General features: G+C 42.1%; 1 protein-coding gene across 1 annotated transcript in view; it reads left to right on the forward strand.

Annotated features, from left to right (window-relative positions):
- The window catches only part of PCBD1 (pterin-4 alpha-carbinolamine dehydratase 1), a 33,258-nt gene extending 17,963 nt beyond the window's left edge, over positions 1 to 15,295 (forward strand). Inside the window, exons 2-4 of the mRNA XM_073681442.1 lie at positions 9,347 to 9,478; positions 13,955 to 14,035; positions 14,797 to 15,295. Coding sequence (XP_073537543.1) covers positions 9,347 to 9,478; positions 13,955 to 14,035; positions 14,797 to 14,895 — 312 coding nt within the window. The 3' untranslated portion in view covers positions 14,896 to 15,295. The remainder of the gene's footprint in view (positions 1 to 9,346; positions 9,479 to 13,954; positions 14,036 to 14,796) is intronic.
- Positions 15,296 to 15,624: the final 329 nt, after the last annotated feature.

Genomic DNA, 15,624 nt, shown 5'->3' on the forward strand with positions numbered 1-15,624 from the left:
GATGAGAGAAGAAGGAGGATGCGCTGTGGGACGGAGGAGAGAGTTGAAAGTGTTGAATAGCTGTTTAGGATTGTGAGACAGGGAGGATATGAGAGATGAGAAGTATGTGTGTTTTGCTGGTGTGAGTGTGAACTTGAAAATGGTGAGGAATTGTTTGAATGCGATGACGTGCTCGTGGGAGTGGGACCTTTTCCGTCTGCGTTCAGCAACCCTGGAAGCCCGTCGTTGTTCTTTAAGTCTGGCTGGTGTGCCAGGGTTGCCTGTTTGTGTGAGGGGGGCGACCGAGTTCAGAGCTGCAGCTGTTGTGGTGTTATATAAAGTGGCAGTCTGCATCGTGTAATCGGATCTTATGTCTGTAAGAGGGAGGAGGGATTCAGAGAGTGAGGGTATGTGCACATGATCAGTGTTCGCTGTGGATTGGACGCAGCTGACATGCGGCGCGTCTTTCCAGACCGCAGCATATCTATTTCCTCCTGCGGGTCCGCAGGATGGAGCGGGTTCAGGAGCTGAGTCTGCTCCATACCGGGCACATGTAGGCTGTGTTACATAGCCGGCGTCTGGAAGAAACAGCAGTGTTCAGAGCTCGCCTTGATTGCTGCTGTTATGAGTATTTAAGTGCCCTTGTCAATCACTGACAGCGGCATTTAGATAGCACGATGGCCTGTGCATGCAGTCACCTGTTCACTTCAGCCCCCTGTGACGCAGTTGCAGGTTGCTAATGGGTTGCCAGTAGTGCTGAGTGCGTGTGGTCGGATGAGGTGTTATCTCAGCATGCTCGGATGTTATCCGAGTATCTTGTAGTGCTCTGCTAATATGCTCGAGCCCCTGTGGTAATATGTTTTGCCGCGGTAGACAAAAGCAACACCTGCAGGGATTACCTAACAAACAGGCAATGCTGGGATAACACCTTATCCGACCACATTCACTCATCACTAGTTGCCAGGTGCTGCTGCCATATTAGTCATTCAATGAAGCTCAGCCTGAGGTTGGGCTCCATGGAAGTGTCACAATCAAGGTGCTGGACGTTATTGCAGCACGCTCATTTTGTAGTTAGTGGTGACTGTAATGTCTCCCTCCTTGCACCGACCCTATAACAGGAAGCGAGTGGCGACAGGGAGAATAAAACCTAATTTTCTCCGTGTAGCCAATGCTTTTCCATTAAGCCGTCTAGCCAGGCTTTAAACCCTATTTACGTGCAGATTACCCTATATCTTCAGATAAATAGCGTTTTTCAAGGTGACAAGTTACCATTAAAGGGACTCTCGCAGTACGAAAAGACTGTTCGAAAAAAGTCCTGCTGCTTGGTGCTCCACAACGTGGCCAATCATGTAACTATACAACCCCTGGCAAAAATTATGGAATCACCAAGCTCGGAGTTGTTAAAAAAGCAGATCACAGACATGGCACAAAACTAAAGTCATTTCAAATGGCTACTTTAGGGCTTTAAGAAACACTAAAAGAAATCATGATAAAAAAATGTGGTACTCAGTAAGGGTAATTTTTTTCAGACCAAGCAGAGGGAAAAAATTATGGAATCACTCAATTCTGAGGAAAAAATTATGGAATCATGAAAAACAAACACACAAAAGAACACTGCAATACATCACTAGTATTTTGTTGCACCACCTCTGGCTTTAATAACAACTTGCAGTCTCTGAGGCATGGACTTAATGAGTGACAAACAGTACTCTTCATCAATCTGGCTCCAACTTTCTGATTGCTGTTGCCAGATCAGCTTTGCAGGTTGGAGCCTTGTCATGGACCATTTTCTTCAACTTCCACTGAAGATTTTCAATTGGATTGAGATCTGGACTACTTGCAGGCCATGACATTGACCTTATGTGTCTCCTTCAAGGAATGTTTTCACAGTTTTTGCTCTATGGCAGGATGCATTATTATCTTGAAAAATGATGTCATCATCCCCAAACATCCTTTCAATTGATGGGATAAGAAAACTGTCCAAAATATCAATGTAAACTTGGGCATTTATTGAAGATGTAATGACAGCCACCTCCCCAGTGCCTTTACCTGACATGCAGCCCCATATCATCATTGACTGTGGAAATTTGAATGTTCTCTTAATGCAGTCATCTTTATAAATCTCATTGGAACGGCACCAAACAAAAGTTCCAGCATCATCACCTTGCCCAATGCAGATTAGCGATTCATCACTGAATATGACTTTCATCCAGTCATCCACAGTCCATGATTGCTTTTCCTTAGCCCATTGTAACCTTGTTTTTTTCTGTTTAGGTCTTAATGATGGCTTATGTTTAGCTTTTCTGTATGTGAATCCCATTTCCTTTAGGCGGTTTCTTACAGTTCAGTCACAGACATTGACTCCAGTTTCCTCCCAATCGTTCCTCATTTGTTTTGTTGTGCATTTCCTGTTTTGGAGACATATTGCTTTAAGTTTCTGGTCTTGATGCTTTGATGTCTTCCTTGGTCTACCAGTATGTTTGCCTTTAACAACCTTCCCATGTTGTTTGTATTTGGTCCAGATTTTAGACACAGCTGTCTGTGAACAACCAACATCTTTTGCAACATTGCGTGATGATTTACCTTCTTTTAAAAGTTTGATAATCCTCTCCTTTGTTTCAATTGACATCTCTCCTGTTGGAGCCATGATTCATGTCAGTCCACTTGGTGCAACAGCTCTCCAAGGTAAAATTACTCATTTTGCCCTTCTATCCAGTTAATGCTTCTCTTTTCCATTATGACATCATGTGATGGAAAAACAAGACTAGCTGAAGCCTTAAATTTTTCCTGCACCAGCCATCACTGCAAAAGTCCCTGGCAGGGGCAGGTGGGAGCAGCTGGTTCAGGAGTTGAAGAGAGGAATGATTCATGAGGATGAGGCTAAGTGCCCACGATGCAGAAATGCTCCGGATTTTTCCTGAGCGTTTCTGCATCTCCCTGGCAGAGAAAAACGCATGCGGATTTTACATGCGCTTTTCCTGCCAGGGACAAGCATGATTGAAGCGTTTTGATCATGCAGTTTCGCATGCGGGTTGTCAAGCGCTTTCCAAGCGATTTTAGCATCACTTGGAAAGTGCTTGACAACTTGGTCACACTATATAAATCCATGCAAACCGCATGAATTTTATATAGTGTGACCAAGTTAGTTAAAAAAAAGAATAAAAATGTTAAAAAATAAAAACATTATACTTACCTTCCGATGGCCCCCGTTCTCCTTATCCGATGCGTCCGATCTCCCCGGTGTCTCGCGGTTGTGTAAAAGGACCTGCCATGACGTCATTTACTCATGTGACAGGTCACGCGACCTCCAACGTCAGCGGTCGCTTGACCCGTCACATGACTAAATTAAGGCAGGTCCTTTTAGACCATCAGAAGGTAAGTATAATGTATATTTATTTTAATTCTTTTTTTTTTAACAGGTACTATGGTACCTGGGTCTGGAGGAGAGTCTCCTCTTCTCCAGACCCGGGTACCATCCGTACATTGAATCGCTTAATATCCGCATGTGCACATGTAGTGATGGGGATATTAATCCATTCGCAACCTTGGGATTTTCCTTTATTGATACCATTTTGGGGTAGATCCGATGTTTTGATAGCCCATTATTGCATTATATTGTAATGTTGCGGTGACCAAAAAACGTAATTCTGGCGTTTAGAATTTTTTTTCTCGTTACGCCGTTTACCGATCGGATTAATTCTTTTTTTATATTGATCAGGCGATTCTGAACGCAGCGATACCAAATATGTGTATGTGGGGTTATTTTTTTATTTTATTTTGAATGGGGCGAAAGGGGGGTGATTTAAACTTTTTATTTTTATTTTTTTTTAAAAAAAACTTTTTTTTTCACTTTTGCATGCTTCTATAGTCTACATAGGAGACTAGAAGCAGCACTTGTCTGATCGCCTCTGCTACATAGAGGTGATGAGCAGATCACCTCTATGTAGCAGAAATGCTCCTAGGCTATGAGCGCCGACCACTAGGTGGCGCTCCTAGTGATCAGCACATGACAACCACTGGGGTCTGCTGCAGACCCAGGGTTGTCATGCCCACCCATCAGTAACCCGCGATCACGTGACGGGGTCACCGATGGGCAGGGTAAGTGACGCGCTTCCGGCGCGGCGATGTTAAATGCCGCTGTCAGAGATTGACGGCGGCATTTAACATGTTAACAGCCGTGGGTAGAATGTAAGAATCAGCTGACATGTGCCCGGTTCAGTGTAAGCTCAGCGCCGGAGCCCGCACTGAACAGGGGGTGACAGCCTGGTGCGTATTAATACGCCACAGGCTGTAAAGGGGTTAAGCGATTCAATGCAAGTCAATGGCGGCGAAAACGCCGCAATTACACAAAATAATTGGTAGTGCTGCGGATTTTTCCGCAATGATAATCCGCAACGGAAATTTCCGCAGCACATGCGGATTATCATTGGGGAACATAGCAGGCCTTCTACCAAGCGTTTTTTTAAGCTTTTTTTGCAGCGGAATTGCCGCTGCGGAAACGCTTAAAAAACACATAGTGGGCACACAGCCTTAAAAAGACTTCTCTTAACTCTTCCTGTTTCTACATAGAGCAGAGAAAACTAGGTAGAAAGGCAAAATTATCAACTGTAAGTACACAGTGCTATATAATATGATGATGACTGCAATATATTAAGAGGGTAAAAACTTTGATGGGAGTGCTTCTTTAACTTATTTGCACTCTCAACCTTTCTGCACCTATTCTAGTAATCTCATTTATTTTACATAGTTCCCCATTTTTCTTTACACATGTCCATCTCTCAATGCACAGCTGACTACTCCACTAGGTGCATTCTTGGGCAAATGCACACAACTTTCCCTATCTCCCTTCAACTGGCCACTTACTTCAATAGTATTGTAAATGTCTAGGGCAACAAGCAGTTCCCCTCAAAGAAATTTAAAGGCAGGGAATTTTTTTCTTCAAATTAAGGAACATTGTCTAGAGCAGGGACGGGTAATCAATTTTCCCATGGGGACACATGAGAAACTGGCACTGCTGTGGAGAACCGAACCAATCGGCTGAACTTAAAGGGGTAGTCCAAAACCAAAGGTGAATTTCATACTAAATGTATATCTATTTTAATAATCAAATCTCTTCTCTAATATATGTCAATTTAAAAATTCTCTAACGTTCCCTCTATATTCTGACTTCGTCTGTTTTTTTTTTTGTTTTTTTTACATCCAATGACCTTTTCTTTGAGATTCCAATGCACGCTTGGATACTCAAATGATGCAGCTACTGTCCCCACCCTGATACAAAGTGACGACAGTTTCAGGGGCTGGGCTAGTCCTAGTCCTATGGAGCATGCGCTGGTTGTAAATTCTTACGCATGCTCAATATGAGCTCCCTGCATTATATTCCTTTAAAGGCAACCTTTCACTCCCTTGCTGTCTCTAGAGAAAAATGACGAGCTGGCAAGAGAGCGCACATTAAGTGCAAATTGTAAGGAGACAATGCGGTGGCAGGGACTAGCCTAGCCCCTGAAACAGGTGTCACTGATGACTCTTTGTTTCAGGGTGGGGAAAGCAGCGGTTTTCATCCAGAAAAACAGCCGATTTTTCATCTGTCATTCGTATGGAACAAATAGTGTTAATAATGGAAATATATTCATAAAGATTGGATACTATATAGATGATTTACAGTGGGGAATAAGTATTTGATACACTGCCGATTTTGGACATTTTCCCACGTACAAAGGATAGAGAGGTCTGTAATTTTTATCGTAGGTACACTTCAACTGTGAGAGACAAAATGTAAAAAAAAATCTAGCAAATCACATTGAATGATTTTTAAATAATTAAATAGCAATTTATTGCATGAAATAAGTATTTGATCACCCACCAACCAGCAACAATTCTGGCTCTCGCAGACCTGTTAGTTTTTGTTTAAGAAGCCCTCCTACTCTGCACTCACTACCTGTAATAATTGCTCCTGTTTGAACTCGTTACCTGTATAAAAGACACCTGTCCACACACTCAATCAATCACACTCCAACCTCCACCATGGCCAAGATCAAAGAGCTGTCTATTGTTTTGTAGCCCATCCCAGCCTTGTGCGGGTCTACAATTTTGTCACTGGTATACTTAGACAAGCAGCTTGTTGAGAAGGCAACAACTGTTAGCGCAATTATTAGAAAATGGAAGTAACACAAGATGACTGTCAATCTTCTTCAGTCTGGGGCTCCATGCAAGATCTTGCCTTGTGGGGTAAGGATGATTCTGAGAAAGGTCAGGAATCAGCCTAGAACTATGCTGGAGGACTTGATCAATGACCTGAAGAGAGCTGTGACCATAGTCTCAAACATTACCATTAGTAACACACTGCCGTCATAGATTAAAATCCTGCAGGGCACGCAAGGTCCCCCTGCTCACGCCAGCACATGACCAGGCCCATTTTAAGTTCGCCAGTGACCATCTTGATGATCCAGAGGAGGCATGGGACAAGGTCATGTGGTCAGATGAGACCAAAATAAAACTTTTTGTTATCAACTCAACTGTGTTTGGAGGCAGAAGGATGAGTACAACCCCAAGAACACTGACCTAACCGTGAACCATGGTGGAGGAAACATCATACTTTGGGGGTGCATTTCTGCATAGGGGTCAGGACAACTGCAGCGGTAATGGCTGCGTTTTCCAGTATGACAATGACCCGAAACACACAGCCAGGGCAACTAAGGCGTGGCTCTGTAAGAAGCATTTCAAGGTCCTGGAGTGTCCTAGCCAGTCTCCAGTTCTGAACCCAATAGGAAATCTTTGGAGGGAGCTGAAACTCAATGTTCCCCAGCGACAGCCCTGAAACCTGAAAGAGCTGGAGAAGATCTGTGTGGAGGAGTGGGCCAAAATCCCTGCTGCAGTGTGTGCAAACTTGGTCAAGAACTGCAGGAAACATATTGCCTCTGTAATTGCAAACAAAGGTTTCTGTACCAAATAATAAGTGCTGTATTTCTATTGTATCAAATACTTAATTAGCATTTTATTTAATGAAATATGTAAAAATCATAATGTGATTTTTCTGGATTTTGTTTTTTCTTAGATTCTGTCTCACAGTTGAAGTGTTACTACAATAAAAATTAAAGACCTCTCCATTCTTTGTAAGGTGGAAAATATTGGCAGTGTATCAAATACTTATTTTCCCCACTGTACATGAAATCCATTTTTTTTCACGGACAGCACTAGAACCGAAAATACAGTTGAAAATACATATGAATGAAGCCTGATAATACAATAAGCTTTATCTTAACTAGTATTAGCAGGTGATCATGCAATAAATAAATTGGGAGCATTGGGAAAAATGCTTAGAACCACATCACATGTGGGGCAAGGGGTGAGAAATCTCTACTGCTATAGAGTGGATGAAATAAGCCACAGATCACAGAAGGGAGGACTGTGAGGGACTTAACCCTTACCTGTCTTGCACAGGACATGCAACACAGCACAATAACACACAAGCTCAGTGCAAAGGGGGAGGTAAGGGTTAATCCTCATACAAAGATGAGGAGGCAGCAGAGTATATGATGGGGCAGTCGAAGAACAGTTTGGGGAGCACACATCACCACTGAAGGATGGAGGTGGGGGCACATACAATATTGCATCTGAAGGCTGCATGTAGTGGAGATGGGATCACTTCACTATTTGATCCAGTATTCATTGGGCTACTTGGGCTAAGTACTCCTACCAGCCTGCACAGACAGGAGAAGATCCAGGGAGATGCTGCTGCTACTAATTAGCAGCTCTCCCTGAACATAACCTGCAGTTGGAGCTTTCATCCCACATTGGGATTTTATTCACACATCATTATTTTTGATCAGTATTTGTTTGCCCAAACCAGGAGTGTCTCCAAGACACCAAACAGCTGTCAGTCTTTCAATTATAGTTTTCTTCTGTAAGCTCCACTCCTGGTTTTGGCATAATTGGTAAAATACTGACTTATGAATAAGCCCTCAGGGGGTTAAGTGTGAAAGGAGACAGCACAGAAGTCGTTACCTAACCAGACCAAGCACCCCCCCCCCCGCGCGCGCTGTGCACAATCCCGCCTCTTATGTGTTATTTAAAGAAACACTCGCAGTAAAATTTGTATCCTCTTAACATATTGCAGTCATCATTATATAGCACTGTGTACTTACAATTGCTTATTTTGCCCTTTTACCCAGATAATTCTTATTTTTCATTAGGTGTATGAAATCACGTGATTAAAAAGTGACTAGCTGAATCCTTCTAAGCTCGATGTAGAAACAGGAGGTCAATTTTCTCTGCACAAGTCATGAGTCACTGCAAAAACTTATGGCAGAGGGAGGATCAGAGCAGCTGGGTCAGAAGCTGAGGAGGAGAATGTTCAATGCAGGAAGAAGAGACGTCCTGTGGCTACATAGGGCAGAGAAAAGCGAAGAATTATCTGGGTAAAAGGGCAAAATGAGCAATTGTAAATACATTGAAGTCATCATATTATAAGCACTGTGTACGAAGAGGATAAAAACTTTGATGGGATTGATTCTTTAAACTTAATACACTATAGTGCTCCACTTAGTTGCTGAGTACTTGCCCACTACATGCAGCAGATGGTAATGGCAGTCCCAGCTTTCCTCCTGAACCCTCCTGTAGAAGTTTGAGCAACTTTTGCAAACAAGGATTTCAGCAGCCCTGCATCCATCAGTGAGAAGACAGCGTCCACAGGAGGCAGAGCTACAACTGAAATGACGATTCTGACAAAAATTAAAATCGTGGACTAGTCCCTTTCCGGCCCTTTGGCTGTGCCTATCAGAGGCTGTGGCCTTTGGGCCGCAGTTTGTCCAGGTCTGGTCTACAATTTGCCGAGTACAGTGCATGCACAGCCATCCCTCCATTTAAGTAGAGCAGTCAAACAGAAAGGACCGCCAGCTATCAATCACGTTATCACCTAACCGCAGGCTGGAGGGCAAATTGATTATTATGGCAGCTACGTTTTGCTATGTGCCAATGGAAGAAAGTGCTTCACACAGAAGTTGTTTTTTGTGATTTACAAACAGACACATAAGGGAAACCAGATGTTCCCCATAATAATAAATGGGGCTCCTCTGCTTCTTTTTACATTGTTACAGAACAGATCTATTTTGGACATGAATTACGTTTGTCGGTTCCTAGAGTGGAACAGTCAAACTGAATTCCCATTCGCAATGCAGTCAAAGATGGGAATTATCTTTTAATGCCTAAATGAAATGTCCCACCTCTAAAACCAGATCACACTCTACTCCCGTCTACCAAGAAAAACTAAATGTAAATTTAAATTTAAACCTATGCAAGTTAATGATAATCCAATGTATCTGTTTTTTTTAACATGTTCTAGTAATAAATCTTTTACTCTGTTTATTGAAAGGCAGGAAAGGCTCACAGACTCAGTGGAGAAGAACGAGAACAGCTCCTGCCCAACCTGAGGGCAGTTGGGTGGAATGAATTGGATGGCAGAGATGCTATATGCAAAGAATTCCATTTCAAGGACTTCAATAGGGTAAGCTTGAATCAAAGCAATAAGGACATGATATTTTTGAAATTTTGAACCTGTGCAATTTGGCATCCCAAGTTTTAAAACACATATTACAAAAAAATAAAAAATGACTAGGGTTGGTGCCTTTGTCATCAAGATTCTGAGACATTATCCCCTTAGTGACCAATAGACGTCTTTTTAAGGACCTGCGATATAAGAGACTAGCTTCCCCTGTCAGGTGACGATCCTGTAGCTGTCAGCTGTACATTATACTTGCTGCATCAGCCACGATCAGTGTTGGTACCGACCATGGACGTTTAACCCCTTAGATCCTGCTGTCAATAGTGACTCCAGAATCTAAATAGTTAACAGAGTGTGGGGGGGCTTCCTCTCTTTAATCTCATCAGCACCCTGAGATCTTGATCCTGTGGTCCTAATGTTTGCCATTGCAGGTAACGGCCAAATAACGGTCTTAGAGTCTGCCGGCTATAGCCACCTGTACAGAAGTTATCAAAACTTAGGTGGTAAAAATAAACTTTTTCATTCTTGTCATGCCACTTTCCATTACTTCCTGAAAAGAACCAGAAGGGTTAATGAACTACCTGAAAGCAATTTTAAATATGTTGAGGGGTGCAGTTTTTAAAATGGTATCACTTGTGGGTGGTTTCCAATATATAGGACCCCCCAAAGTCACTTCAAAACTGAACAGGTCCCTCTAAAAATAAGTTTTGTAAATTTCCCTTAAAAAATGAAAAATTACTGCTACATTTTTAAACCTTCTAAAATGCTAAAAAAATAAAGCAACACTTTACAAATGGTGCTGATGTAAAGCAGATATGAGGGAAATGGTATTTATTAATGTTTTTGTGTGGTATGGCTATGGGGATTAACCCCTTTAGGACCGAGCCACTTTGTAGGTTAATGACCAGGCCTCATTTTTTAAATTTGACCACTGTCACTTTATGAGGTAATTACTCTGGAACGCTTCAACGGATCCCGCTGATTCTGAGATCGTTTTTTCGTGACATATTGTACTTCATGATAATGATAAAAGTTTTTCGATATGGCTTGCGTTTATTTTTGAAAAAATTTCACAATTTTCAACATTTGAATTTTGATGCCCTTAAATCAGAGAGATATGTCACACAAAATAGTTGATAAATAACATTTTCTACATGTCTACTTTACATCAGCACAATTTTTGAAACCATTTTTTTTGTTGTTAAGAAGTTAAGGGTTAAAAGTTGCCCAGCAATTTCTCATATTTCCAGCAACATTTTCAAAACCTTTTTTTTTAGGGACCACATCACATTTGAAGTGACTTTGAGGGGTCTATATGACCGAAAATACCCAAAAGTGACACCATTCTAAAAACTGCACCCCTCAAGGTGCTCAAAACCACATGCAAAAAGTTTATTAACCCTTCAGATGCTTCACAGGAACTGAAGCAATGAGGAAGGAAACAATGAACATTTAACCTTTTTTCACAAATTTTACTTTAGACCCTTTTTTTTCTCAAGGGTATCCGGAGAAAATGGACCCCCAAATTTGTTGTGCAATTTCTCCTGAGTACGCCAATACGCAATGTGTGGTCGAAAACTACTTTTGAGACACAGTGCAAAGCTCAGAAGGGATGAAGCGCCATATTGGAGTTCAAATTTAGCTGGAATGGTTTGAGGGTGCCATGTCACATTGGTAGAGCCCCTGAGGTGCCAGAACAGCAGAATCTCCCATAAGTGACCCCATTTTACAAACTACACCTCTCAGTGAATTCATCTAGGGGTGCAGTGATCATACTGACACCACAGATGTATTACAGAATTTTATACCCTAGGGCAGTGAAGAAATAATAAGAAAAATAATTACAATTTTAACACAAATATTTTTGTTTTAGCCCCAGATTTTACATTTTCACATGGGAAAGTTGGGAAAAAAAAATGGCACTAAAATGTCACACAATTTCTGTTGAACGTGGCAATATTTCACATGTGGTTATACAGTGCTGCTTAGCCATATGGTGAGACCCCCCCCCCCCCTCCCACCTCCTCAAGTGCCACCATTTTGGAAATAATACCCCTGCCAAACATGTGGACGCTAAATGTGGTTTAGACACACTGTGGGGCTCAGAAGGGAGGGGGGATTTTAATTTGGGAGTGCAGAATTTGCTGAATTTCTTTTGTGGGGGTGAGGAGTCATTTCACTTTTCCAGAGCCTTTGTACTACCAGTAACATGGAAGCCCCCTATATTTCCTTTAACACATGACAGACCTGAGTGGGGGATTTTTATGTGAAGGTTTTATTGGGAACATTTTACATAACATTTGGGATCCCATTTATCCAGCGTCTACGCTGAGCACTTACTTTGGGGTTTCCATCTAAATCTCCGAATGATGTGATTCAGGCTATGTTGCACACGTAGCATTTTTGACGCATTTTCGCTGCGTTTTTCCCACCGCGGAAAAGCTACAAAAACGCTTGTTAACAGGTCTGGCATGCATAGCAATGCAATTCTGGATGTGCTGTGCACATGATGCAGAAATTTCCGCTCCGGATTCGCATTGCGTTAAAAATCGCAGTACTACAATTGTTCTGGCGTTTCCGCCGCGAATTCGCACCCATTGACTTGAATTGAAACGCAGAAAAACCGCAGGTAACCTGTAGATTTGCTGTGTTACATTTAAAGTCAATGGCCGCGAATTTGCGGCGGAAACGAGCTGCGTGTGGTACCCAGGTCGAGAGAGGAGGCTACTACTGATAACAGCGAGAGAAGTGTGGCTGGAAGGAGCAGTAGTCTGCTCTGCCCAGCCCGCAGTGTAAAATTAAAAAAAAAAAATATATATATATATATATATATATATATATATATATATATATATATATATATATATATATATATATATATATATATATATATATATATATATATATATATATATATATATATATATATATATATATATATATATATATATATATATATATTAAAAAAAATTTTAACAAAAATCTTTTATACTCACCTGTCCGGTGTCCTCCTGGTCCCCGGCGGCGATCCTCTCCTCCTGGCGGCTGGAGGTACACTGTGGGGAGCGGCCTCGCTCCCCGCAGCGTACTGAGCTGCCAGGACCTGCAGTGACGTCAGCGATCAGCTGATTTGTCACTCTACCGGTCAGCTGATGCTCACGTGACTTCCCTGTGGGAGCATTCTCAAGAATGCTCCCACGGTGGTTAGCTCACCGGGCTCATCAGCTGATCTTCAGTTGATGAACCCCAGTGACCTCCTGCAGCAATGTATACTGACAGGAGTCATTTTACACCCCTGTCAGTATACATTGCTGGTTTCTACAGCGGTGACATCAGTGATGGCTGATGTCACTGCTGTAGAAGTGACACAGATCGTCGAGGGACAATCGGCTGTGACCTTGGACTGCGTCATTGACGGCAGACAGTTGAGGGATATGGTTGTTTGTTTTTTACTTTTTTGTCAGAAGATCAATGGCTTCATGGAGGCGTACAACAAAGTTTTTTTTAAAGACCATGTGTTTTTTATTTCATTAAAATACCTTATTCTGGCCGTGTATTTATTGAAAAAGCGCCGACCACTTTACAACGCAGTTAGTAATGGGGACGTCTAATGTTGTGAGCATGGTCTCAGAAGCTTTCCTTAGCTTGGTGACCTGGGGGTGGTCATGACAACCCGAGGTCACCATGGAAACAGTCGGGCCCCCGCGATGATGTCGCAGGGGCGCCGATTTGAAGGCAGAGGGAGCTCCTGTCCCTCTGTCTGCCTCCTGAACGCTGCGATCATTCAGGAGGTTAACAGCCAAGGGCGGCGCTGACACTGCTCCTGGCTGTTTAGTGCCAGAGCCCAGCCACTGGCAGCGCTGAGCTCCTGCTGTGATCGGGCAGGAGACGCTGATATTTCAGCGTCTCCTGCACAATCGTTCTGTGATCGGTCAGTCAGATTGACTGACTGACTGACTGACCACAGCGATCTGGGTGCAGGGACCACTGGCATGGGTCCCTTCACCTCTTCCCCTGCCGCTCAGCTGTCTGTGACAGCTGTTGGCACTGAACTGTCACTACGCAGTGACAGTTCAAAGTCATGACTGGGATAATCCATCATGGTGCGTGAACTAGCATCCTGCCATGAAGGGTCATCCCCATCATTGGGTGTTATGGGGTCAAAGGGATAGTCATTCAAAGTTTGAAAATTGCAATTTTTAAAACATTTGTCAAATTTCTGATATATTTTGCATTTATTTATAAAAAAATATATCTACCTAAATTTACCATGATTATAAAGTATCACGTGTCACAAAAAACAGTCTCAAAATCAATGGGATATGTTGAAGCATTACAGCGTTATTACTACATAAAGTGACACTGGTCAGATTTCAAGAATTAGTCCGGTTACTAAGGGATTAAACATGCTGACCATGAAAAAAAATATACACACATGGTTTAAATAATCTTCTATTCTCATTCTTCATCTATGTTCAGGCTTTTGGATTCATGACCAGAGTTGCATTACAAGCTGAAAAATTAGATCACCATCCTGAATGGTTTAACGTCTACAACAAGGTAAGGGAATTTTAATAAGAGAAAATGTATTAAAAGGCTCCGTCCAGAACTGTGGATTTTGATGACCTATCCTCTATGAAGTTGGTAGACAACAAACATCTGGCATCCCATGATCAGAATTTAGTTTGCAGCTTCTGTAGCACTGTACGGGGAGTGTGACTAAGGCTAAGTTCACACAGGAGCATCAATTTTGGTCTCATCTGACCACAGCACTTTCCTCCATACATTTGGGGAGTCTCCCACGTGTATTTTGGCAAACTCCAAAGGAGCCTTACAATTTTTGTGTGTAAGTAAAGGATATTTTTCTGCCCACTCTTCCATAAAGGCCACCTCTATAGAGTGTACGGCTTAGGCCACGGAAACACTATATCAGTATTTGGTCAGTATTTTTTCTCAGGCGTGGGAGTAAAAACCAGAAAAGGTATAATAGAAACAAGTGCACTACTTCTGCATTTATCACCCACTCCTGGTTTTGGCTCTTTCTCCTGAGAAAAAATACTGACCGAATACTGATAGTGGGGCCATGGCCTTATTGTGGTCGTATGGACAGGTACTCCAGTCTGAGAACTCTGCACCTCCTTTAGGGGGTTACCTTTGGTCTCTGTGCTGCCTTTCTGATTAATGCCCTTCTTGCCTGGGCTGAGAGTTTTGATGGGCGGCCCTCTCTTGGCAGGTTTGTTGTGGTACCATTATTACAAAAAATGCTGCTTAAAATGATTATCAAGAAATTATTGTAATGTAGCTTTCTCTGTGTTTTCAAGGTCCATATCACACTGAGCACTCATGAATGCGGAGGTCTTTCGGAGAGAGACATTAACCTTGCCAGCTTTATTGAACAAGTCGCAGCCACTCTGTCTTAACGAGGGGGCAGCACCACCACGCACCCAGATAGCCAGAGTCATTAAGTGATAGGCGTTAGTGATGTGACTACTGACTACCCATATTTGTGTAAGTCTTAAAACATAACCAATTCCCAACATGTACGGCCACTGGTTGAGCAATCACTACCCTAATGACAGGAGCGCTCAGGTTATATTGTATGCTATTATACTGCCAAAGCCGACATTGTGCATTAAAGCTGTAGTTTATCATGTCATGGCCTGGATGAGGAAAAAAAAAAAAGTTTCCCACAGTCTTTATCTCTGATGTATAACAGTATTACTAGTCATTTTATATCGAATATATATTACATATTATTTTTATCCAATGTAATGTGTACAAGAATTTTAATAAATGTCTAATTTTTCTGCTATGTGTAAATCATCCTTTTGTTAATGAATTACTGCTACCTCTGGAAACCGTTATATTTTCAGTGCTCTTAGGCCATGTCCCCTCATTTGACACCATTGTGGGTTTTATTTCTGTAGGTATATGCAACAAAACGTGCAATAGCAATCTAATAAAAAAGTTAATCGCCATTTTTAAAAGCACAGTGGGCAAGAGTTTATCAGAACATATTCTATTTACACAGGACGTTCTCCTGCCGAGAATGATGACCATTTGGGCAAACAAAGATCATTTCACCCGACAAATGAACATTTTTCTGGGTTGCTGTTGTCGGGTGATGGGTAGCCTGTTTACACTACCTG

The sequence above is a fragment of the Phyllobates terribilis genome, unplaced genomic scaffold (assembly GCF_046119375.1).
Source record: "Phyllobates terribilis strain yellow unplaced genomic scaffold, ASM4611937v1 Scaffold_5__5_contigs__length_657084704, whole genome shotgun sequence".
NCBI lineage: Eukaryota > Metazoa > Chordata > Amphibia > Anura > Dendrobatidae > Phyllobates > Phyllobates terribilis.